This window comes from Lemur catta, chromosome 16 (genome assembly GCF_020740605.2).
Source record: "Lemur catta isolate mLemCat1 chromosome 16, mLemCat1.pri, whole genome shotgun sequence".
In the NCBI taxonomy this organism is placed as follows: Eukaryota; Metazoa; Chordata; class Mammalia; order Primates; family Lemuridae; genus Lemur; species Lemur catta.
In genome coordinates this window covers 16,704,536-16,731,191 of record NC_059143.1, presented here as the reverse complement: position 1 = coordinate 16,731,191, position 26,656 = coordinate 16,704,536, and the positions used below count along the sequence as shown (strand labels likewise).

The 26,656-nt window shown below is 44.2% G+C and overlaps 1 protein-coding gene and 1 long non-coding RNA gene across 3 annotated transcripts in view; one reads left to right on the top strand and one right to left on the bottom strand.

The window, feature by feature from the left end:
- The window catches only part of LOC123621656 (laminin subunit alpha-3-like), an 81,396-nt gene extending 65,691 nt beyond the window's left edge, over positions 1-15,705 (bottom strand). The window contains exons 1-5 of one of the 2 annotated variants that reach the window (XM_045527556.1): positions 15,519-15,705; positions 13,136-13,234; positions 10,870-10,953; positions 5,265-5,495; positions 1,004-1,117 (exon numbers count right to left, since the gene is read on the bottom strand). In XM_045527556.1, coding sequence (XP_045383512.1) covers positions 1,004-1,117; positions 5,265-5,495; positions 10,870-10,953; positions 13,136-13,234; positions 15,519-15,671 — 681 coding nt within the window. In that variant the 5' untranslated portion in view covers positions 15,672-15,705. Of the gene's footprint in view, positions 1-1,003; positions 1,118-3,866; positions 4,246-5,264; positions 5,496-10,869; positions 10,954-13,135; positions 13,235-15,518 lie in introns of those variants that run through there. The other variant, XM_045527557.1, reaches the window with a different exon arrangement.
- Positions 3,821-16,234, top strand: LOC123621657. Its single transcript, XR_006729213.1, has 3 exons — positions 3,821-4,135; positions 13,051-13,182; positions 13,674-16,234. It is a non-coding gene; the product is annotated as an uncharacterized LOC123621657 (long non-coding RNA).
- The last annotated feature ends 10,422 nt before the right edge of the window (positions 16,235-26,656 follow it).

The window sequence follows — 26,656 nt, the reverse complement described above, 5'->3', positions numbered from 1 at the left end:
GGGCCGTGCTGAACTAGCTTAACATAGTCTAAGAACTCAAATAGTTGAAACACACTCTAGTTGCACAACGCAGAGGAAAGCTGTGCCAGGGGAGTGTGTTTGCAAAGGAGCACAGCTCGACTGGGGCTCTGTGTTCCTGGGAGCACTGATGCTCTCTTCCTCCCTTGGAACTGTCCACTCCCCTCACTGGGGAGGCCCTGGCTGCCGGGAGGAAGAACTCTGATGAAAAGGCATGAAAGAAGCAGAATAAAAAGGATTCTGCCTCATGATGCAAAAGAAAAATTTCCTAAGCAACTAATTTTATGTGGGAGAATTTTATAAAATATTCCAAAATAAGATCCATTTTCAGTGGGTGAGCTGTAGTCATCAAGGACTGCATCAAGACCTCGAGGAAAAAACAATCGATACAGGCCACCTGCAAGCCCCCGGATGCAGGGAGGAAGGGAGCGGGGATCTAGCCCTTTCCCAACCCCGACACACTCCCCTCACCTGTCCTCCCCAAGCCCTGTTCCGTCTGTCTTGCATAGTGGAGAGTTTGTGCTGGACTGACTGCGTGTGAGCCTTAGGCCTTTCTGAGCACCCCCTTCTCCCCTGTTGCTTTCCTGAGTTACCTCTTGTCTGACAGCAGCAAGCCCCCTTCTGAGATCTCTTGCCACTCCAACAAAACTGGGGCCCAAAGGAATGGCTCTGATTTATTATATCCTGGCAAGAGCTAAGCCCTGAGATCCACCCATTAATATCATTTCATGAAGCAGAGATTTAGAAGCTAAGGTGTAATTTAATCATTCAGACAGGTATTCTCTTCTGATGGTGCATGTAAAAATGGAGGAAAAAATGAAATGTAAAATAATCCAGTTTGATAACGCTGGAGGATCCTATATTTATACGGCCACCTCTATTTAGGGTTTGGGAGGAGATGTGTCACTGACATCTCTGGAGAGAGTGGGGGAAATGGGGAGAAACAGATTGTCTGCAGGCAGCATTACAGTATCAATGTACTCACAATACATATTCCCGAGCCATCCTGGCAGCGATTTGAATGTCCGTTGCAATTGCAGGGAACGCACCGTCCGGTATCCAAGCCTTTGTGATCTCGATAGTATCCGGGGCTACAACCCTATTTTGCAAACAAAGTGTTTAATCAGTAAAAGGAAAGAAAACAATTACTAACCAAAGCATGTGACAATTCTGACTGTGAAGCACTTTTTTTTTTTTTTTTTAGAGATGGGGTCTTGCTATGTTGCCTAGGCTGGAGTGCAGTGGCTATTCACAGGTGCAATCATAGCACACTACTGGGCTCAAACGATCCTCCAGCCTCAGCCTCCCAAGCAGTTGGGACTACAGGTGTGTGCCACCGAGCGCAGCTGAAGCATTCACTTTTTCATCTTCTTTCCTTCATCCAGTGTGTAGACTTCTAATTTCAGCCACCAGCCAGGTCCACCTGCTTTTCTGTCAGGTTCTGTTTGGTTCCCGAGCCAAGGTGGGAACATGAGACGTACGGTGAGGAAGTCGGAGAGAGGGTAAGTGTAGAGACAGAGGGGCCTTCTCACACCACTTGTTTTGAGGGTGGGTGGAGGGGGTGGAAGATGGATGAATAAAGGGAATCAGGAGCCCCATCCTTAGAGGGGAGGACATTTAAGCAAGTTAGTTCAAGTTCAAGTTCTCTTCAGGGAGCCACGCCCTCTCCCAGTGTGGCTTTGGGTTAGTGAGGGATGGGGGACAGTACAGGAGCAGGAGTTGGGGAGCGGGTATAAGGAGTCTTAACTGGGGCCTACACAATCATGGCATAGCTGCTGGAATCACTTCACTAGTCCATGGGCAACAGGGAACCCAGGGGCGGGGACAGCGTGCTGAGTTCATACACAGGACTGTTCACCAATGTCTGTTCCGTGCTGAGCACATGGACACCCAGCCTGAGGGAGTCTCCCTGGGCGTGGTCTTGCTTCCTCGTTCAGGATTATTGATGCCTTGATTGTTACTATCTCCAGTACACTGTCTCTCTCCAGTATAAGTTATTATTTTTCATCTGGATGAAAAAAATTATAGTTTTGTTTTCATGAACTAACATCTTTTAAAAGGATTCTAGTTAAGAATGCCTCCAATAGGGGAAAAAAGTAATTATTCCTCTACTAGCTATTAAAAATCATTTAGATTTCTGTCCTTAAATAGAATTATAGACATGTTCTTTATTTTGGCAGAGCTAAGCAGGGCACAGACTAAAATCAGACATTGTCCTTAGTTTCTTTCACTGATCTCCTACATGCCTCATCTTTAAAACATCAGGAAAAATTAATATTTCAAGATAAAGAATAGTCTTTAATCCTTTTTAAACAGCACATATGTCTGTAAGACTGTGAAACTACAGTCAAAGGAAATCTTGACATGAACAGTCTATTTTCGTTCATCCATGGTCATAACGGTCTTTCCACCTGGTCAAGCAGAAGAGAGGAAGAAGCCATCAGAGAGGAGGGGGAGACAGAACCCCCACGCTCTGCCTGGGATGGAACCTCCCAGGTGCTGCCAGGAGCTCCTTCCGAAATTACCAATGAATACAGATCGTACATAACAACAAGACCGATATGTTGTTCCTTTAAGCTATTAGGAACCATGTTTAGGCAAAAAAAAAAAAAAAACCACATTGCAAAAAAATAGACTACTTTAGGTGTTATATGAATAGGCTTGTCTAAAGGAGAATCGAAGTATGAAAGGAATGTTCTTTTGATGAAAGCCAACTGAAAGATACATCTGAATGAAACGCAGCCAATGATGGTGCAATCATATCTACAATCTCTACTAATATGTGCCAAGTAGCTTATAATTATTATCACCATATATCACATTACCTGCTTATAAAATAATTGTGTTTGGTAAAGAACAAATTGTTCAAATAAACAAATAATCTGGTTAGTTTATGGCAAAATGCCTAAATAAAAGCTTATTAAACATGCTTTGGGGGAAGATAGTCTGTTGTGACTAAAACTAAATCACCCATCTTAAGTTGCTTTTGATTAGAAGCAGAAAAAATACTCTGCAAGAGTTATCTATCATGTGACTCTCAGAGCATTTGTCAGTTCCTGAAATATAATCATTTTCTCATCTCTTATAAAGCAAGCAAAATCACATTTTACAAAAAATTTCAGTTTAAGTATTCAGATTATATTGAAGACTTGCTCTTCAAATGAAAATGAATGTGTCCTAATATATTATTCAATACAGGAGTTTTGTAACTAGTTAAGGTTTTTCAAAGTGATGATTTTTCACGTTAAGTTTTCCAGTAAACTTTAGTAGTACAGATGATAAAATTATGTCCCTATCTGGTTTCTAGGGCTATTTCAGCAACCAAGGATTTATTTCTCTGTAAGTATACACATAACATCCAGGAAGTTTAAAGAAAGAGAGCAGAATTTATGAACGTTTCATGCCTGGCAAATTGAAGCATGTCTGCCAGGTATTATGCAAACTTTGATCACTTTTCTTAAGCACGGATTCCAGTGTTTCCCATGTTTTACTTTGTGGATTGAATTTTCTTCCAAGCAGCATTTGGAAACCTATAGGCATTGGACTCTCTTGTCCCGAGGTCTGGTTCCTCTCCGAAGGGCACAAAGTTTCATAGTATATTAACATCCCACAAGCATTCAAGCTCTTAACTGGGCATTTCCAGGTGGGCTGACGTTTATGGGGCTTGCGGTTAATAGCTCAGGAGAGCAATCTGTCCGGTACTGTAATAAACACTGCCAGTCAACGCGACGGGGCGGCCACCGGCCCCTCCCCCAGCCCACCAGTTACTCATTAATCACACTAACTCAAAATGTCACAAAGCTGGAAATCCTTCCCCGTCCCAACCCCAAATTTAAAAGGAACATTACCTGGTTGGGTCTAAATTCCGCATAACTTGTTTGCTGTTGACTTTGACCCGGAGGTCGAAGAAATGGTACCCTTTGCTGCTGTGAATTGTACCCCAGACACTGCCCCAGGGCTGCCCCAAAGATCCACAGCCAACCCGCGCTGCGGGCGCACCGCCTCGCTGCAGGGGGCATGCTGGTCCCTGCGTCCTGCCTGCCGGCTGCGCGCCGTCCTCTGCCTCTTCCTCTTATACCTGCCCTTCCTGCTCGGTGCCCGGGCCTGCCTGACTCAGGTAAGGAAGGCTGTCTGCGGCCGGGGCCCCACCTTTCAACTTCACGCATGAGTCAGCCTGCGCGCGGAGCACACATAACAGTCCGCAGGTACGCACGCCGCTCTGTAATTCCCTGAAGGTGGGGCAGCCAGCACCTTCTCCCCACCGCACCCCGCAGACGGCACTAGACGATTAGAGCAGGCATAAATCACAGGCTGAGTCACGCGCAGGGAACACGCCCTGGGCGGGAGGGTGGCAATCCCCAGGCCCCACTCCTGCCCTCGGGCGATCTATTTTAATCAGGCTGGAAAAGACCTGGGGGAAAACGGGGAAGAATGTGCGCGACCTGCAACCTGTGGGCTACAGGTTACAACTCAGGAGTCCCCAGAAAATTAAGGCAGGTGAGATATTTTTGGTAGCTTTAAAAAAATAGAAACTGGTGTGCAGGATCACCTTGGGGTTTTCTGCTATGGAGGGGCCAGGAAAGAAAGTGAAGGGTTTGGCTAAGTCTGCATACTCTGGGCATATGGAATGCACAGAACAACAATGTTTGCTGTTTCCTACTAATTATACTCACATTGTGCTTTCCCTCAATCTCTTTAGGAAAAGAGCATATTTATAGCTTGTGATATTAAAAAGTTTCATTTTATGGTACATTGTAATCACCTGAGGACAACTTGGGTTGAACAGACCTCAAACAATATGGACTTGCTGCGAGCTAGGAAATTGGAACATGGTGTCTCCTCGCAGAATCCAGGATATTCTCTGGAATTCAACTCTACTGGGGACTGGGGCGTGGCTGCATTAGAGAAAGGCATGAACACCCTGGGTCAGCTATTAGGAAGGCAGGGTCAGCTATTAGGAAGGCAGGGACTCAAATGCGGGGATGCCGACCGGTGGGCTCCTTCCTACTTCTCATTTCTCCAGCCCCCACCATCTAGGAGCTCCCATGGCTTTCCTGTGCATCTCGAGACATTGGTGGTGTCTTTTTCACATTTAATTCCTGCAGGGAGTCTAGATCAAATATAAGCTACAGCCTAGCAGAAATCTGGACAGAGAAGCAATAGGGAGAGTGCCCTAAACCATCCCGCAGTGCTGGTCACCAGCTAGAACCGCCCTGGGGGAATGCGTGGGTGGGAGAACGTCCTACCTGACATGAGTCACCCGTGTAGTGAGGGGGGCAGACACACATCTCCACATCCTGTGCTATGCGTCCACTTCCTGTGTCGGAGGCCTCCTCCAGCCCCACCTCGCCCAGGGTGAGCCGCTGCGTCTCGGTGAAGTGGAGGCCTCTGATGCGCACACCTGCCAGTCTAGACAGCACGGTCATCAGCTCTTCCCTAGACACCGGGGCATGGCTGCTGGCGTGTCTGAAGTTTCTCTACACGTGGAAACAGAAAGGCAGGGTCTTCCTTAGGCAAGTTCATTTCCAGGGATTCTAAAGAGGCAGACACCCAGAGTGAATCAAAGAAAACACATACAAAATGCATAAGGTAAAATAAGGAAATGCATAAGGAAAAATAAGGAAATGCATAAGGAAAAATAAAGTAGATGGGGAAGTACCTCCTAGAGCAATTACATTCAGAAATAAGATGTCCCAGGTTATTCCCATGAAGAGAGAAAAAAATGAAGGCAGGAAACAACGAACAATAAAATGAAATAAAATTTCCCAATGTTATACCTATTTTTAAATGCAATTTGTGCAAACATAAGAAGAATGAGAAAGATATAGGAAAGGGAGGCATATATTAATAGAAACTGATTGAGTCATGCAGGTTAGGTCATTCATTAAATGTAAATAATTGCGATGGAAAGTATAATCTTTTATTGCACACACACTCATTTTATTTTACTTTTTATTGTGGTAACAAATACATAACATGAAAGTTACCGTCTTAACCGTTTTTAACTGTACAGTATTATTACCTATAAACACAATGTTACACAACAGATCTCTAGAGCTTACACATCTTGCAAAAGGGAAACTATCCATTAAACAACAACTCCCCTTTTCCTGCTTTCCCCCATCCCCTGGAAATCACCATTCTAATTTCTGTTGCTAGGAGTTTGACTAGTTTTGATAATTCATATAAGTGAAGTATTTGTCTTTTTGTGACTGGCTTGTTTAACTTAGCACAATGTTTTCAAGGTTCATCTATGTTATCACATAGTGTAGAATTTCCTTTATTAAGGCTGAATGATGTTCCATTGTATATATACCACATTTTTAAAAAATCTAGTCATCTGTTGATGGACATTTAGGTTGCTTCTTGACTACTGTGAATAATGCAATGAGTGTGAGTGTGCAAATATCTCTTCAAGATCCTGTTTTCAGTTCTTTTAGATACATATCCAAAAGTGGAATTGCTAGATCAGGTGGTAATTCTAGTTTTAATTTTTTGAGGAACCTCCATGTTTTCCAGAGCAGGTGCACCATTTTACATTCCCACCAACAGTGTACAAGGGTCCCAATCTCTCCATATCCTCACCAACACTTGTTATTTTCTGTATGTGTGTGTTTTTCTTAATGGTAACCATCTCAATAGGTGTGAGGTGGTATCTCATTGTGGTTTTAATTTGCATTCTAATGATAAAGTCATGTTGAGAAACTTTTCATGTAAAAGCCTGTATTCTTAGCCTTTATATTCTGTTGTCCCCCTTGAACTCAGTTTTCACATCTCTTAAATAGGCATAATAATATCTAATCTCTCAGGCTATCATGAGGATTAAAGTAAATTAAATTATATAATGTATATTAAGTGTTCAACACAGTGCCTAGCATGTAGAGACATTCAGTAGATGGTAGCAATTATTACTAACATATAAATATAATACTTACATAATTTTAATTTATATTTTTAACAGCTTGAGTTATTATCTGTATAAAATAATATTCCCTCATTTTAAGTATACAATTTTTAATAAATTTACAGAAGCATACAACCATCACCACAATGTAATGTTGGAACATATTCATTACTCCAAAAAGAACTGTCAAGTTGTAATCACTACCCATTCCCACCCCCAGGCGCAGGCAATCACTAGTCTGCATTCTGTCTCTATGGACTTGCCCATGCTGGACGATTTATATAAATACCGACTTAATTTCGATAGTATACAAAACTTTTCTTTTATTAGCTTCATTCCCTCCTCTGCTCCTTTGTGCTTTTATTGTCATACAAACTACATCTTTATACATTGTATGCCCAAGAGCACAGATGTGTGATTATTGCTGTAAGTAGTTATCTTTTAAATCAGATGGGAGGGAAAAAGTGACAAACAAAAGATATACTTTTACACTTATGCTTTTACTTATACATATACTTATGCCTTTTATATTTGTCTATGTATTATCATTACCTTTACCAGTGCTCTATTCCTCCATGTGGGTTTGAGTTGCTGTCTAGTGTCCATTCATGTCAGTGTAAAGGATTTCCTTTAGTATTTGTGGTAAAGAAGGTTGGTTAGCAATGAATTCTCTCAGTTTTTTTAAAATACGTAATGAAATGTCTTCATTTTCCCTTCATTTTTAAAGGATTTTTTTCTGGATACATAATTCGTGGCTGACAGTATGTTTCTTTCTGCACTTTGAATATGTCATCCACTGCCTTCTGACTTCCATGGTTTCTAATAACAAGTCAGCTGTTAGTCTTATGGAGGCCACTTGTATGTGATGAATTGCTGCATTCAAGATTCTCTCTTTGTCTTTCAGCATCTTTTTCATGATGTGTCTGTGCATGGATCTCTTTCACTTATACTACTTGGAGTTTATTGAGCTTCCTGGGTATAGATTAATGATTTTCATCAAATTTGGAAAGTTTGCAGCAATTATTTCTTCAAATATTTTTTCTTTCCCTTTCTCTTTCCCCCCACCTTCTGGTATCCCCATTATGCACATGTTGGTACACTTGATGGTGTCCCACATGTCTTTCAGAGTCTGTTTATTTTTTCTCATTCTTTTTTCTTTCTGTTTTTCAGACTGTATAATCTCAACTGATCTTCTTCAAGTTTGCTGATTCTTTCTTCTGTCTGCTCAAATCTGTTTTTGAGCCCTTGTCTTAGTTAGTTGGGGCTGCCATAACAAAATACTTTATACTGACTGGGTGGCTTTAACACCAGAAATTTATTTTCTCACAGTTGTGGAGGGTAGAAGTCCCAGATCAAGATGCTGGTTGATCTGGTTCCTAGTGAGGCTCCCCTCATGCCTTTCAGATGTTTGCCTTCTTGCTGTGTCCTCATAAGGCAGAAAGAGAGAATGAGCTCTCTGGTGTCTCTTCTTATAAGGATGCTAATGCGACCAGAGCTCCACCCTTATGACTTAATTTAATTTTAATTACCTCCTTACTCCAAATATAGCCATACTGGCACTTAGGGCTTCAACATACAAAGGGACACAATTCAGTCCATAGCAGCCTTTCTAGTGAATTCTTCATTTCATCTATTACACTTTTCCACTCCAGAATTTCTATTTGGTTATTTTTTATAATTTCTATTTCTTTATTGATGCTACCTATGTTCTCTTCTTTCAATATGAGACATTGCTCTCATATTTTCTTTTAGTTCTTTAGACATGGTGTCCTTCAATTCTTTGAACATATTTGAAGTGTTGATTTAAAGTCTTTCTCTGTAAGTCTAATATCTGGTCTTTCTCAGTGACGGTGTATATACTGCATCCCCTCCCTCCATATGAACCATACTTTCTTGTTTCTTTGCAAATCTCATAATTTTTTATTGAAAGCTGGACATTTAAAATAATATAATGTGGCAACCCTGGAAATCATATTCACCTCACTCCCTGGGTTTGTTGTTGTTGTTTTATTGTTGTTTGTTTGCTTAGTAACTTTTCTGAATGGATTCCGTAAAGTCTGTATTCTTTGTCATGTGTGTCCACTAAAGTCTCTGCATTGTTAGCTTAGTGATCAGCTAACAATTGGATAGACATTTCCTTAAATGCTTGGAAACAAAAAGGTCTCCTAATCTTTGCAAAATGACTCTGTGTGCATGTTGGGGGACCCCTTCAACTCTGAGCCAGGCAGAGTTGACAATTCTGCCTTAGCCTTCACTTCCTCCTTACAGACAGACTCCAGGTCAGCCAGAGGTGAGAGCTTTGAGCCTTCTCAGGTCTTTCCTCAGCATGTGCACATACCTGGATATGTGCACAGCCCTCATATGTGCATAGCCCTCATATGTGCATAGCCTGCTACATTCCTAGGATTATGTTGGAGCTTTTCAAAGCCCCTATGAACATCTCATTCCCCAACCTTTTAAGCTTTGTGATTGCCTTATTATTTGCCCCAACCACCTCAGTCAGCAATGAAGTTAAACAATCTAAATGTTTTCAGCAACACTCCCAGGAAAAAGCTCCAGTCAGGTCAAATAGAGATAAGCTTGCAATTGGAATCTTCGGAAAAACCTCCAGACAGGTCAAATTGTGACAGCTCTCTGGGAAGGAGGCTTTGAAGGAACTCCAATATCACTCTGCCTCTCTAGTGGCTTCCAGGCTGCTAGACTTCACCAATTGTGGGCTACTAGTTTGCAAGGCTCCTGTGGAGCTGGAGAGAAGAGGATGGGAATAGGCCAACTTGAATGCCACAAAGCTCACTGTTCTTACAGAGATTCAACCATGTTTCTTGAATAAACACTTTCTAAATAGCTACAAGCTTTTGATTAATTTCCAGAGTTCTGAAAAAGTTGATGCTGACCATTTTTTTTTTTTTGCCAGTTTTCTCATGCTTTTAGGGAGTAGAGAATTTCTGAAGGTTCTTCCTTCACCATTTTTGCTGACATGAACTTTTCACATAAATAGAATCATACAATATGTAGTCTTTTGCATCTTGCTTCTTTTATACAGTATAACGTTCCTGAGGTCATGCATGTTGTAGCAGGCATCAATACTCTGTTTCTTTGGTTGCCAAATATTTAACAGTATTCCATTGTATAGATGTACTTGTACAGAAATGTTAAAATATGTCTGCAAGTTCAAGGTACTCAAAAAAGTTTCACCTTTAGGCACTGGACATATTTAATAATACAAAAGGAACACTATTTTTAAGGAATAGTTGTAACTACATAGGTGTAATAAAATGTTTTATGATCTGATGAGCTTTCCTGAATTTAGCTATATTACTTTCTTTTGATGTAAGATGTTTTTGTGGCTTTTCTATCCATCCATCCCAAGCATTTGTTGGACATTGACCAGGTCCCAGGCACTGAGGGAGACCTGAGGATGAGAGGGAGCTACGTGGTAGCATTTACAAGCTTTCAGAGTTTATAAGACAAGGATAATTAGTTGGGAAACAGGAGAGATGGTGCTAAAGTGCTGGAAAGATATGGTACAAACAAAGCCACATAAGCATCAATCACTTTATGTTTTACATAATTTGTATTTTAAATCTAGACAGATTAAGTATCCCTTGTCTGAGACGTTTGGGACCAGAATTGTTTCAAATTTCGGTTTTTTTTAGATTTTGGAATATTTGCATTTTACTTATGGATGGAATATCCCTAATCAGAAAATCCAAAATCGGAAATGCTCCAATGAGCATTTCCTTTAAATGCATTATGTTGGTGCTCAAACAGTTTTGGATTTTGGAGCATTTTGGAATTCAGATTTCTGCTTAACCTGTATATATAAACTTAAATTTATATAATTTATATTTTTAAAACATTAAGTCAAAAATCATGATTATCTGAAATAATTAACTCATAAAGCAGAAAGGATCATCAGGAGCCATTTCACGGAAGCTTTCCTTTACCTCCACCATCTGCACTCGACCATGATGCAGCCGGTCTGGCCGGGGGTTATTTGGCTCCTCGTAGATGACAGACATGTGCTGACCCTGTGTAAAGAAAACCATGAATGCCTCAGTGCCTCGGCTGGGATATTTCAAGACTTATAACTGATCTAATAACAATTTTCTATGGATCTATATTATATGAAATGCCTGACTCTTAAAAAATAGTTCAGAATTAACTGACTGGTAAAAGGACTAATGACAAGGAAACAGAATAATAATAGTGAATACAGTGCCTTTTCTCAAATAGGGAATCAGGAAAATTCCCTGGACCAAAAGCGGCTAAAAAAGATGGGAATTTTTTTTTTTAAGACCATGCTTTGCAGTAAATGCGGAAAGCGTTGTTTTCATTACTGGACTAGATTGCGGTAGGAAGAAAATGCTTTGGTTACTAAGGAAGGTGGGGAGGGAAGAGGGTTGGCCCAGCCTGACTGCGCCAGGAAGCTGCAGAGCTGGCATGTGGAGGGAGATATTCATCTGCAGCCTTCCCCTGAAGGACCCAGCCTCACTCACCCTCGGCCTCCACCCTTCCCGGTCACAGTGGCTCTGGAGCGACTCTTAACATGGCCGAGTGGGACAATGATGCCTACCATTGGCAGCCCCAGTGCAAACACACACGAGCCCCGGCCTTTCTGTTGTAGCACCAAACCCCAAAGAGTCCCATTTGCTAGGGCCGGTATTGCAGAAAGAAGAGCATTAACTGAAATCACATATCATTGAAACTTAATCTAAGAAACATGCCCCAAAGGCTCTTAATTACAGTGGTTTGGAACAAAGCAGCAGAGTAAATGTTTCGGGAGCCTAAATGATTTTCTGTGTTTGAAGATAAAATTAAGGAGAAATTTTGGTCATTACTTCTCAGTGAACCACAACAGTTTGCATAATAAACTCTTTGGCAGTAAAAAATAGGTATACTAACGGCCAGAACTATGAGATGCTTTGCAAAAACTGAAATACAGCACTGCAGTGAGAGCATTTTCATTGTGCAGCTATTTTTCCTTCGACTATGACTCTGAAATCTTTCCTGCTTTATTTTCAAGATATTCTGCAAAGGTTCCTTGGAGTTTCTAAAATAACAATTCTACAGATTTGCATACCAGTAAAAACAAAACACAGCATGGTGGTGCCTGAATACAAATATCTACCAAGAATGTGAGGCCCTCGGCTGTGACGAGGTGTGTGGGACTTGCTGGTCCCTGTTTACAGTGCATGACCCGAGAAAACCCTTCCAGAAGCTATAATTACCTTGCATCCATCACAGCACAAAACCCAGAAATACAGCCAACTTCAGACAATGGCACCCCAACTTATGTTCAACTTATGTTCAAGTTATTGTGCCCTGTGTTGTGGGGAATTCGAAGTAAGACGTGACATCATTTTCTAGATTACAGCTCTGGATCGTGTCCCAGGCACATAGGGTGTGGATGTTGTCACTTCTCTTCTCAAAAAACCAAAGTGCCCCCCACTCCGGCCCCTGTCTATATCAAGTTAAATTCCTGTCATAGCATCAAATCCTTCCAGGCTTGTGTTCGGTGACTCAGCACACACTGATAATATAGCCATGTCCAACTGATCATCCCTTGAGCACAGCCTCCTGTCCTGCACTGCTTTTTGCCTCAGTTTACCTTAGTCCCTGTCCCTGGAGGGGCTCGTTTCCTCTTATGCCCATTCTTAAAGGCCTGGCTCAAAATGAACCATGAAGCCTCCTGAGCCCCTCTCAGACCACATAGCCCCCGTCCCCCTTACTCAGACCCCAGCGGCCACAGAACCTCGGTGGGACTATCTTCAAACACCGTTCGGTGCACTGGAGTTACTAGCATATTATTCTAATCTCCTCTCCTTGTTGAGGAAAGGGGTCACCTGACCTTTTAGAGCCCAGCAATATGGACTTGCACACTGGAAGGGCTCAAAAACATTTATGAAACTAAATTGATAAGATAGAAACATCAAAAAAGTTTAAGCCAAGGCAGTCACTTGTGAGAGGCGAGGGAAAATACATTTAAGTATTAATATTTTGGGAGAGGAGAAGAAAGAAACCATTTGCTTGGAGGAAGCAGAATCCTGAGGAGCTGCTATATGCCCTACATTTTCTTTTTAGTTTCTATAAAGTACTAGAAGTGACTTAATCTAAATGTTTTGTAGGCCATGAATCAAGATGTCCTTAATTTAAATCGGCACCAACTGCAACTGTCGCTTCCTGCCCCACGGGTCATGTTCTGATACATACGGTGAGCTGCACATCCGGCTGCTTTCCCAGGAGAACCATGTCACCAGGTAAGCCGAAGGACTTGGCTTGGAAAGTGAGGTAGCCGCCATATGAGGAAACCTAGAATGGAGTTAACAGCCTCAATAGCCTCAATAACACAAGAAACCATGGCAGCAGGAGCCTGCAGAAAAAGCACACAGGCACATCACACCTGGAAAGACACCCAATCAACCTGCCAACAAGGGTTATATCTAGAGACTGGGCTTGCAAATGCTATTTCAACTTTCTACTTTATGCTATGTTTTATATCATTTAAAATCTTTAACATGAACATGATTGAGTGTTACCAGCAAGAAGATACTTCTATTAAAAAGAAAATAATAGTCATATTGCAACAAAGGAGATCCTTTTTTTCCTAAATGATTACTAAGTCAAAATGTTTACTTAATCCACAGCTATTCTAGAAAATCTAGGCCATTGGTTTCTTATTTAACTGAGAGAAGTGGGTAATATTTATCAGTCATAAAATGAACCTCTAAAAATAAATTTTTCCCCCCAGAAAATATTCCTGAAAGCAGATGGTGAATATTTCCCAAGTGTTTTTGAATTTCGCTGGTATGGAAGCCATGCCCAGCTGCTCTAGTAGGATATGGACCTTCTCTCAGTGCCACAGAAGCAGCATGATCGTGCTGGGGACGTGGAGCTGAGTGGACACGGTTCTCTGACAGTTGCTTCACCTCTGGCCCTGATACCTCCAGCCTTAAAGACAAGACCAATCAAGAAGGAAGGAGTGACCAAAGGACGGAAATCAGAGACAAGATCAGCTCAAATTAGACAGAATGAAATACCCTATGGAAAATGCCCACCACTTGGAGAAGAGGGGAAGAGGCTGCTCTTCTGGGATCCCCGTCAACAGAAGCTTTTCCCTGGAATCTGTTATCTGGCAAAGCCTCACGGAGCTATGAACTTCGAGTCTGGAGGTATTCTAAGGTGACATCTTGAATCGTCCTATTCAGATTAAGTATTGCCTTTTTGATGGGCTCAGGTGCATTTAAAAATATGCCCACAAATTCTTTGTACTCTGCCTTCAAGAGATGGAGCCTAATTCTCCTCCCCTTGAGTGCAGGCTGCATTTAGTGATTCACTTCTAATGAACAGAATAAGGGAGAAGTGAGAGTATGTCAGTTCTGAAATTAGCTTATAAGAAGATTGAGGCTTCATCTTGAGCTAGTGCACTCACTCCCTCTCTCCACCCCACCCCATCAGTTGCTTTGGGGGAAGCCATCCCATGTCATGAGGGCCCTCAGGTAACCCGTGGAGGGTCTCATGTGATGAGGAACTGAGGCCTCCAGCCAACAGCTGGCAAGGAGCAGAGGTCTGCCAACAACCGCGTGAGCCAACTTGGAAGTGGATCCTCCAGTCCCGGGTGGCTGCAGCCCTGGCTGACGGCAACCTCATGAGAGACTCCGGGCATGTCCTCCTGAATTCCTGATCCACAGAAACTGTGCAAGAAAATACCTGTCATTGCTGTAAGCTGCAAAGTGTTGGTGTAGTTTGTTACATGGTAATAGATGATCAGCACACGGGCTAACCGTGTAGAGGTGAAGAGGAGTATGAAGTGAGGGACAGGTGGGTCACAGGAGAGAAGCAACATGCCCCACACTCAGATGTCAAAACCGACAGCCTTCCACCCAGAAGACACAGTCGGAGACCTCAGGCGACAAGGCCCTAATATTCAGTTATTCTAAACATGAGAATGCAGCATCGCCTGAGCTGGGCTCTGTGAACACAGCTATTCTCAAAAGTTCTCTGCTTGCTAAGAAGCATGTGTCACCGGCTGGAGTTTCCACGCAAGACCTGCATTTCTGTCCTCATAAAATGGGCAGAGTGGGCCAGGCTCTGGAATAATACTTCATGCAGCAAAGGAAGAGCACCTGGTTTACGAGGTCCCTGAGGAGTGTGTAACTAAAGGCGCACGATTCTGCTTGTGGAGGCGGAACTGCCACCGGATGCCGTGTGTCTTTTAATAAGCTTATGAGTCACTTTTCGGCTTTTGTCTTCTGACAGGGAGCCTTTCTTCTGCTTTAAAACAAAGAATTCTCAGCATTGGCATTAAAAGCATACATGTCCCATTTGCAACAGATATTATTTAAATGGCATTTCCCTGGAGGAAAATTCTTTGGCATTAAGTAAAAATGGGAAAAAAACCACTGTGTGCTTTTCCTTTGCTGGTGGCTCACACGTGCGGCCACACGAGGCTCCTGCTCGGCCCCTCACAGCGAGGTCTCTTCTTCATTTTTAGTTCTCCTAATTCCTAAAATGTTAGTAACCTGAACTGCCTGACGCGTATGCTCATGTGACAGAGACCCACAGAGGGCTCAGAGGAGCGACAGGACGTCATTACCTTGTCCCCCAGGTAGGAGGGAGGTGCCACCCAGGACGCGCTGCGGACTGTTGCGGGCAGCTCCTGCAGGTCTGCCACCACGCTGTTGCTGCCGGGGTTGAAGGACACGGGGACGTCCACTCTGTCTGCCGTCTCCAGGCGCCAGCCCATCATATCCACGAACTGGAACAGGAAAGCAAGGGATGGAAACGTGGTGGTGGCTTCCTTGGCGATGGCTGAATTATGTCACTAGAAAGATTCGTGGGGCCGCCACCTGCTTCAAGGGCCTCCTGGATGTGTCTCCTCTGTAGCCTGCTCCCTCGGGCTCGCAGGACGGAGCCCCCGTCTGACCCATCGCCACCGGAGTTCTCAGAGGGCAGTGGCCGTATCCCAGCACACATCCTGGTTCTTGACGATTAGTAGGCATTCAATGAGTGTTCAAAGTATAAATAAATAAGTGTATGAGTAATAACTAGGGCTGTGGGCACATTTTAACAGCGGGCTCCTTATAGAGAAAAATGTGATAAAAAATACAGTGGCCCGCTATTATTATTTTTCTCTCAATGGAACATCAAAATTAAATCTTTCCCTGATCACAAAGGAAGCCAGTTAATTTCGAGGAAAGAAAAAGGAAGAACTCATCAGGCATAGGTTGGAATAGATGCTTTCTGATTCCCGGGGTTGTCGGGGAGGTAAGGACAGGAGACTTCAGAGCGATTTACAAATTAATTTTTTTGTCCAATTACCCGCCTGCATTCCTTTTAGGAAGCAGGCAGTGAAATATATAAAATAACCTTTCTTTGAATCCTCGTAGGATATAAGACATTACACAAAGAAAGCAAGCATGAGACTGCTGGTTGACGGAATAATGAAGACAACACAAGTTTTAGTTTCATGAAGTTAATTTTAAAAGTGGCCAAAGAGGCCGGGCGCGGTGGCTCACGCCTGTAATCCTAGCCCTCTGAGAGGTCGAGGCGGGTGGATTGCTCGAGGTCAGGAGTTTGAGACCAGCCTGAGCGAGACCCCGTCTCTACTAAAAATAGAAATAAATTATCTGGCCAACTAAAAATATATATATAGAAAAAATTAGCCGGGCATGGTGGCACATGCCTGTAGTCCCAGCTACTCGGGAGGCTGAGGCAGTAGGATTGCTTGAGCCCAGGAGTTTGAGGTTGCTGGAGCTAGGCTGATGCCATGGCACTCACTCTAGCCCAGGCAACAGAGTGAGACTCTGTCTCAAAAAAAAAAAAAGTGGCCAAAGAAAAGATCTGGTAAAATAGGTGAGAAAGAAAGTGAAACAGGAAGAAGAGAAGAAGAAAAGAGAAATGAGGGGTGTGATATTGTGATATAGCAAGAGATATCGTCCTTGTCCCCAGTTCCTGGTGAAGGGATCCTAGAACCCTTGCAATTTCCCAAATGATCAGGGTGATAGGAGTATCTTTTGTCGTAATATTTGGTCTCAGTCCCCAATTCCTCACACTAGATTTTCTAAGACCCTTGGAATCTCCGATGTGATAAGTGGCTTTTTGTGTGCTAATGAGATGGCTGGTGGTGGCTGGGGCCCCTGGTAGCTTTAGGATGGGGCTGACTGCCAGAAAGGCCAAGGCATGACCGGAGGGCTGGGACTTTTAGCCCCACCCCTGACCTCTGGAGAGGGGAGAGGGGCTAGAGATTGAGTTAATTACCAATGGCTAATGATTTAATCAATTGTGCCTGCATAATAGAACCCCCATACAAACCCCAAATGTTGGTTCCGAAGGGCTCCTGTGTTGGCAGACACATCTGAGTGCTGGGAGGGGTCGCACCCCAGCTCCTGTGCCTGCGACCCTGCTGGACCTCACCCTATGCACCTGCTCACTTGATGGCTTGTCTGGACCCTCTGTCACAGCCTTTGTGATAACCAGCAATAATAAGAGAAATGCTCCTCTGAGCTTTGCAAGGTGTTACAGCAAATTATCAAACATGAGGAGGGGGTGTGGGAACCCCTGATTTGCAGCCAGGTCTGTAAGAAGTACTGGAGGCCTGGAACTCGCACTTGGTGTCTGAAGTGGGGGCAGTCTGGCGGGACTGAGCCCTTAACCTGTGGGGTCTGATGCTACGTCCAAGTAGAGAGTGTCAGCATTGAATTGAATTTACGACACCCAGTGGTTGTCTGGAGAGAACTGGAGAATCCTTGGTGTGGGAAAGGAACACACCTGTTTGGTGTCAGTGTGTTGTGAGTATAGAAACAGGGTTTTCTTTTAAGGGAGAAAACAACAAACTCCATTCATTCAGTGAGTGTTTTATGGGCATCTCTTACATCCCAGATCCTGTTCATCAAGGAGCTTACTTACATTCTAGTGGTGGAAGAAGATGGACAATAAACAAATTTTAAAACAAAATGTAAAACATGTCAGGGAGTGATTAATGCTGTGGAGAATACAAGGGTAAGGTCAGAGAGGGTGACCAGGGCAAGCTATTTTATAGGGAGTAAGGGAAGGCCCCTCCGAGCAAGTGACACCCCACAAATTCAGGGAACAAGAATAAAAAAACACTGCAGGCCAAGGAATAGACAAGGCAAAGCTTCCCATTTCAACAAATCGATATACAAAGTTCTGCAACACTTCATGTCAATTCATACCTTAGCTCTTCGCTTATGTGAACTGTAGCAATGATTAGTTACTCCAAAACAAAAGCAGCTGGTACAACCCTTGGGATTGGCTGGGTCCAAATGGAAAGATCCTTCTCGACACACGTTACATTCAGTTCCTTCCACATTTTCCTGCGGAAGCAAGACATGAAGCAAGAGAGCATTCCTCCCAAAGTTTCCCTGAGTGCAATTAGCTACTTACACAAATTAAATACCAGCCAAGATGTTAGGACATGGATGTTAACACAACATCAAAAGATAACATAATTGTTAAGCTTTCACACCACGTTAATTGTTTAAAATTTTATACCACACACAAGTGGAAGAGAGCATTCCCTAAATTTCATAAAATGCCCCTTGGCATCTTGGGAAGTCTCCTACAACCTGGCAGGACCCCTTGGAGCAGAGATGATGACCTGGAGTCCATGGTCCAGGAATAGACTTTATGGGAACCTAGGAACATTATGAAATTGTAGATGAAAGTTTGTGTTGATTGTTCTGGAGAAGGGCTATACCTGTCATCAGATTCTCTGTGGCCTCTCTAAGGGAGAAGAGGTCTTCCTTTCTAACTATGTCTACGAAATGAAGTAATGACTATAAAATGCTACATGCATTACGAAACCTATTATGGTCAGTCCCATTTCCCACATTTTTCTATGTTGACTCCACAGACATGGAGCACTTCCTCCCTGACTGGTGCCTGGCATCCCTGGCATTGTGCCATCCATCTTACCTTGCAGAGGCAAGCCCCAGTCCCCGGGTCACACACTCCTGGTTCAGTCCCATCTCTGTTGCAATTGCAGGGAACACACTCAGGGAAGCGGTAAAACCCGGAAGCACATTGGTCACACTGTCGCCCTGTGATTCTGGGCTTGCATCTAAACCCAAAGCAAAGGAAGCAAAAATCCTCAACATCTTTCTACACACAATTCTAAAGTGCACACCCACACTGTAGCAGAGCAGGTGGTGCACAAAGCCAGTTAAACAGACACAATGCCTCCCTGTGGGGGGGCTTATCGTCCAAGGTGGAATGGAAAGCAGCAGATAACAGGCACTAGCAGAAAGCAGGTCACTGACCATTGACCACTGTGATGGTCATGGACGTCCATCATGGATGGTCAAGCTCAGTGCTGGGCACTAGGGGTGCAAGAACAGACACGGCCCCTGTGCCTGCAGGGCTGCCGCAGACAGCCCATGAGTGGAAATGGGGACAGTGTACACACAGGGTCTAACTGAGGTTTGGAGGAGCAGCAGGTGACCCAGCGGAACAGTCATTTGTGTCTCTGGGGGAGGTGACTGCGGAGCTGAGCCTTACAGGACAGAGTCATGGGGTTGGGTGGGGAGCAGGCATTCCAGACAGAAGGAACAGAGTGAGGAGACCACCCACTGTGTCTGTGTACAGGGAACAACACAATCATGGTGCTGCCAGGACGGATGTCTGAGCATGTTCAGGCTGACCCGTGAGCCTGAAGAGGCCAGTGGTGCCAGCTCATGAGGACGGTGGGGCTGGACACTGTCTCGTGGCAGCACAGTGCAGTGGCTGAGACCTGTGCATCCAAGGCAGAATGGCCATATCAGACATATGGTCTTAGCAAGTTATTTAACTTCTCAAAATCACTTTTCTCATCTGCGAGGGAGGCTCACTGCCTCGTAGGGCTGCTGTGTGCACAGATGAGGCAGTGCATGCAAAATGTCAGCACAGTGCTGGCACACAGTGAGATTCAATGAGGTACTGCTGTCGTGAACAGCTGTTAAGGAGGGGAGAGCGTGGCTGGTTGTGTGCAGAGGCTGCAGTCAAGGGGCTGAGTTCCGCAGCAGCAGGCTCTCGAGTCAGGAGAGAGACCAGGGGGCTGACCTAGGGCAAAGGTGTTGGGATGGAAGGGGAATGGGCTCCCAAACTGCTTTCGGGTGAGGATGCTGGGACTTGTAATGTTCTAGATGAGGAGAGAGGAAAGAAGAGAAGGCAAGGAAGACTCCCAGCTCTCCAGCTCAGGTGATGGAGTGGGACATGGGTCCCATGTGGCCAAGAATAAAGGGATGAGAGTGTCCCCTTTAAAGGAAGGGTAAGGCAGGCCTGGTGGGGACAGCCAGTGGCTGCCACCTGCAAGTGCCGGAGCTCAGGGGAGATGCCAGGGGGAGCTCAGAGTCACCCATCTGCAGGTTCCTGCAACTGATGCACAGGGTGGATAAGAAAACGTGAGCGGCTGAGCAGAGGGGGCCGCAGTGGGCCGCCCAGCCTAGGCAGCCCAGCACCAGGGCGGAGAAGAGGAGGAGCAGGGTGGGGCTGTGCCTCAGTAGCTCCCCCACTGCGTCCCACAGCTGGGATCTCCGCACATGGATCCTATTTTTGGGACTAGGGAAAGTATTAGAAATGTGTTTTTAATTGGCATTTAGGGAATAATATTTTATCATTCAATCACTATCAACTGTAAGCCATCACCTATCTCCTATTACTTAGGAAAATATCTCACCCCAGTGACCATTCTAAAAAACATAAATACAACTTGATATCTCACTAACTTCGCCTTTGGCAAATATCTGCTTATGACCAGATGAAAGGTCTTGTACTTGATTAAGAACACAAACTTGGAACCAGGCAACCTAGGTTTGGATCCCAACTCTAGCACTTATTGGACCTTGGGCAAATTAATCTCTTTACAACTGAGTTTCCTTATCTGTAAAAATGGAGATAATAACACCTGTTGCATAGGATTGTTGTGAGGATTAAATAAGATAATATACGTAAAGACCTTAGAACAGTGCCTTGCTCACATATAATACTTGCTATCGTTATTCTTGTTGTGTTGGCCCAGGGAGCAGATGGGTGTCCTTCATCCACTCAGAACACCCGAAAGGACGGAATCGGCTTTACCTACAAGACCTGCTGACAAGGAGAATGGCATTCAGTTCTTCTGGCCCCATCCCTCTCATCTTTCCCCCGACCTAATACCTGCAGAAATTGTTCTATAAGAAAGAAAGTATCTTCAGCCGCACCTAGAGCAATGTAGGTGTAGACTGCAAATGGTCTGCTTGAAGTGGATCACTGTAGCACAGGGGGCTGCAAACTTTAGGAAAGAGGGGATCAGAGGCCCTTCTGGGGAGCTAGAAGAACTATGGGCTATCTTCTCAGAAAAGTGCTCAGCGTGCACGCGCGCACACACACACACACACACACACACACACTTGCTCTCACATACACACAATTTGACAATCCCTATCAGAGGGTTCCAGGGGCCAGGTTAATAACACCTGCTCTCTTGTGAATCTCAGCCTACGTGCAATCAGAGTCCAGCAAAAAACACAAAGCCTGTCCCCAGATGATTGCTTATTTCTGGAGAACCAGCAAGTGTGGAGCACAAGAGCTCTGGTGGTCTAGAGACGGGAAGGAAGAGAGCACTGATAACCCCTCCCCAGACACAAAGCATCAGAGAGAGCAAGCCTGGAACAGAGAGGGCCTTTGGAGATGACTCGCCTGGCAGTGGAGGAAAGAACACCGTGCACAGAGGGACAGTGTTGTCATCATGAAGTGTTAACCTGACAGCTCAGCATTCTGAGGTCTGGAAGTTTCTTTTCACAAACGTGCAGGGCTTCTGGTCAAGAGTGCATTAATTGAATTCAGGTAGCAAATGAGCAATTCACACACAATGAACACCATTGGTGGACACGGGCTCTGAGTGTCCTCTGAGCAGGTGACCTGGGCCTGGACTTGGAAGGTGAGGTCATGAAGACAGGAGACCCTCCCCTTTTAAAAATATATTTCCACTTCACTGGAAAAGGAAGGAACAGGAGTAGCTGCAGCAAGGGCAGCTGTGGAAGCTGTTTGTCCCCTGTGTTAGGGGACAAGGAAGAGGGGAGGCAAAATCCTGACTGGTCTGCCTGTTTACTTCAGAACGCAGGTGAGATGATGGGGTGCAGTGGAGAGTGGGCTGAGAGGGTGTGACACGTCAGTAATAAAGGACTGAGCCCCAAGCCTCACTCAGCGTGTCAGCAGCAGCTGAGAGCACACGAGTGGCTGAGAAGCAGCAAGCTCGGAGCAGAGCAATGGGAGCAGTGGGCTGTGAACAGGAGCCTGCGCAGCCCAGCTGGGCCAAGAGGCCAGGGTTCACCAAAACTTGGAGGATATAATATCTATATTCCTGAGTAACGCAATATTTAGATCACTGATCATATGATTCCCGTGCAAACACAAGAAACCAAAGCAGTGTGTGGTGGTGCCATGATAAGAGGGAAGAAAAAGGAGACTTCCTTTTCAAAGTCTGGCTGAACATCTTTTAAAATGACCTCAAGTCTTCCTGACCTGCCTCTTTCTCCAGGGAGATGCTCTGGTCTCCAAGGAGCTGCCCTTGCTGCAAAAGAAGAAGATTCTGTCAGCTGCTGCTGCTGCCGGGAGGTGCAGGTTGGCAGCTCCGGGGAAGCAGGACCAAGAACATCACCTCTATAGCCATGGGCTTGCAGCCAGATGTTATGCAACATCTGCGTGTGTGTGGATGCTTGCTCTGTGTCTCAGAAACCAGGCCCGGCTGTGTTAGGGTGCACTCTATCCTCTGGTCATCAAACACTGCAAGACCCTTCATATTACGCCCGCATCAAACTCTAGTTTTAATCTAGAAGCCAAAGTCTAGATTATTCGTTCATGTATTCATTCACGAGTTCCTGGGTGCCTTCTATGTCCACATCCCTGTGTTAGGGGACATGGCAGGAGGGGAAGTGTAGAGTAAGTCCGTCTTGACGTGGGCATATTCACACTGAGGACACAGGACCTAGAGATGTGGGAAGTTGTCACCGTGGAGAGACGAGCCAGCTAAGCATCGGCCAATCACACAATGAGGATATATCTGCAGACTTGTCGAAGGCTTTACGCCTCCTTTGAGTTTGTACTTTCAACACAAAATCCTTGAAGGACAGGTATGCTTTGGGGGTAGCAGGGAGGCCTTTCATAACTGGAGAACTCACATGTGCAAAAAGTGTTTTAAAGAAGTGAGAAAACCAAGCCAGAGAAGAAAGAAGAAAAAAAGGCTTAAGTTAAGGTACGTGGGGGTGAGATTACCATGGAAAGTTGGTCTCCCTGTGTACGGCAGTGGTGTTGTGCAGAGCCCTGTGTGCCCACAGCACCCCACCCACGATACGGCGCTCACCACACTGCACTGTCATTACTGGCTAGAAGAGACCAGTGACGAGTGCCTTCCACACAAAGCACAGCACCCAAACTAACAGACTTTGAGCAATAAAACACATACAAAATAGAATTTAAGGCAAAATAATCCCCCCAAAAAACCTCACAAGGAACTGAGGGAGGCATTTCATCTTCATTAAAATAACAACAACAAAAAAATCACATGCCAAGAAGCATAAAATTAAAAAAGAAGATAAAATCATGAAAAAAAGAAGAAAAATCATAAACATATATGCATTTCTCAACATTGTCTCAAGTTTTATAGACTCATAGTCTAATGTATTAGTGACAAAATTATGGGGAAAACAGATTTTAAAATCCTAACATAATTGTGTATTTAGCGTATTCCTCTTTAGATGAAGGGGCCAAAAAAGCATGAATGAATGAGTAAACCAGGAAAAGGAAGGTGGGTTAGGAAAGCACCAATACCATCCAAACATGAGGTGGTACAGGACTTAACCGGGATGGTAGCCGACAGCAGAGAGCCATGGAAAGGAAGGGGCATAACCTGGCCCTGGCTGGAAGTTGACACCTGACTGGCAGCAGGGACAATGGGCTGCTTCTAAGACGACTTTCAGATCTCAGGCTTTAAGGATGGGAAAGAGGCTGTCACCTCTAAGTAGATTTTTTTTTAATCTAAAGGGAGAAATAGCTTGAGCAGCAAGACAATGAGGTGGGTTTCAGAGATAGGATTGGAGTTGCAGAATTTTGGAGTTAGAGATCACCCAATCTAACCTTTCATTATACATGTGAGGAGACAGGAGCCCAAAGAGCTCAGGGGACTTGTCCAAGGCTACCCAAGTAAAGCCAGTAAGAGAACCCAGGTTGAACAGGTTTGCAGAGAAGGTGGGATAAGACAGGCATCAGGGGTGAGGACTGGGAATCACCCAGGAGTGGAGTGACTGAAGCTGGGACAAAGGGCGGGACAGCATGGAGGAAGGTGGACAGCCATAACCTCCACAAATAATCCCAGCAGCTAACAGTGCCTGGGTGCGTGCTGTGTGTCAGGCACTGTTCTGAGTGTGGTGCATAGGACATTCCACCCTCTAAAGAACTTCACGAGGTGGGTGCCTCCAGGAGCCCTACGTTATGGATGAAGACTGAAAGCCCAGGGAGAGAAGTATCATGCCTGAGTCACCCAGATAGCGGGTCGCAGAGACAGGAGGCAGCCTCATGCAAACCCACACCGCAGACGTCCTCCCCGTCTGGGGACAGAAGCAAGAAAGAGAGCCAGTGAAACGGCCAGAGGAGGATCAGTCAGAGAGATGAGAGGAGGACACCGGTGTCACAGGGGATGAAGGACAACAGAGGGAATGCAGGTGAGAGCTTCTGAGCTCCTTCTGTGCGGCGGTCACCACTACGTCCCAGCACCCGCACGCTGCCTGGCTGGCCCCATTCCAATTATTCAAGGAGGTGCGTCAGAGGAATCGCCTCTCCAAGTTGTTAGGGCTCAGGGATTTATGCTTCTCTGGAAGCACTTCTGTTCTAAGAACGCCAGGTCTATGACCTTTGCTGGTATTTAATTTCTCCATCTAACACAAACACTTAGTAAATCCGTGAGGACTGGCGGAGACAGAAGTCATCCCAAAAGGCTTTCCTGTTCCTGCCACTCTTCAGAAAACACACATTGTACCTGTGGCTCCATTGGCTGTCTGGGTGGCCTGCTGTCTCCTTCATTCAATCTTAAAGTAGCCTGACAGTGGTCACCATCATGACAGCTTTTAAAAGCAGTGACCCCCAGCTTCCTCGTAACTTTCACAGATTGATAAAATCTTCTGCGGAGACCTTTTGCTTGTTCAAAGAATCTGATGGCATACATCTTCCCTTATTAAAAGGAGATGCAAACTTAATTTTTCATCCCTATTATATTTTATTAAATATATGTATATATGCTGTTTTGTGTTGCTATAAAAATGAAATTTTCATCTCGATAAGTATCTTTATGATCTCGATCTAATGGGGTTGGCCAAAATAATAGACCTTTTGGTGTTTGTACAATATAATTTTGCAATATTGTCTGTAATACAATCAGAGACTGAAGAAGAAACAGAATCAGAATTTTAAATTTAGGTGGGAAGTTAGAGATGATTTTATTAAACTTCACTTTTCAGATTCAGAAACTGAGACCTTGGAAAGCAAAATGACTTGCCCAGAGTCTCCTAGCTGGGACGTGAAAAAAGTGAATCAAGAACTCATTTTTATGGTTCCAACTTAATTTATTCCCAATTGTGTCTAAAATCACAACACCAATTTTAATTAAGTAAAGACTGGGTGTTGTGGATTGCTAGAATTATTTTTGTAATTCATTTTAAAGTAGAGTAATATTTATATCAGTTTGATTTTCTTTTAGTAAGATAAACTTGAACACCTGTAAGTAGTCAAGTTCAATTTGAAAATTCCAAGTTTTCAGCTTTGTAATTTGTGAGAATTTGCACAATTGCAAACAAGTTTGCGGTCTAATTGAGAAAGGATGTGTTTTTCTATTTATTGCAAATTCCAGGTATCTCTGGTTAGTTCTTTCACTGAGCTTTAGGTTTCTTTAAACATACTCCACATTAGGAAATTTCTGGGAGAGAAAAAGCAGTATTTTCTCTAATATTTTGTAAAGAAATAATCCTTTCAGGCAATCAAAAGCCTTTCTGCTATTTACACTGGAATTACCATGGACAATTTGTGCAATTTACAGTAATGTAATAAACTGAACATTTTTCTTACATTATCTGCCAAGGCCCTTTTATGACAAAGCCACTTTGATCTTGCATAGGTATGTCATCCCATTAGGTTATTACAGTCTCTTTGGTAATGTCAAAGTGAACAATTTCACGTCTTGGTTTAAGTGTGATACAAGTCAATAAGTTTCCATTCCTGTTGATGCTGTCAGGTTTGGACAAAACTGTAGACATGCGGCAGTCCTGAGCGAGGAATTTTCCAGGCTATTAAATTGTCATTGGCAGCGAGGGTTTGTTCAAAACTCCTTAGAGTTTTTACATAAAATGCTATGGTAAATCTATCCATTACCTCCTGGTGCCTTAACTCGTTTTAAAAATTGTATAACATTCTTGGTTTTCCTTTTCTGTGGCAACAGCATTGAGAAACTGTGTGAAGTTCTGTTTGCAGTGATTTAGCCTGTGGACAAACTAGTCCCTTTTAAAACTCCCTCCCACTAGTTCTGCGAGAGTGAATCCTGCTTCTCTTCCTCCCCCTTGGCTCCTTCGCTTCCTATGATGAGACACGGGTATCCCCTCAGGGACCCACATCTGGTCCCTGAGCAACTGAGTTGACTCAAGCAGGACTCACACCTGTGATTTTAAAGACTTGGAATGTTCCGTGACTCGGGTTTTTCTCCCAGCTTCCTTA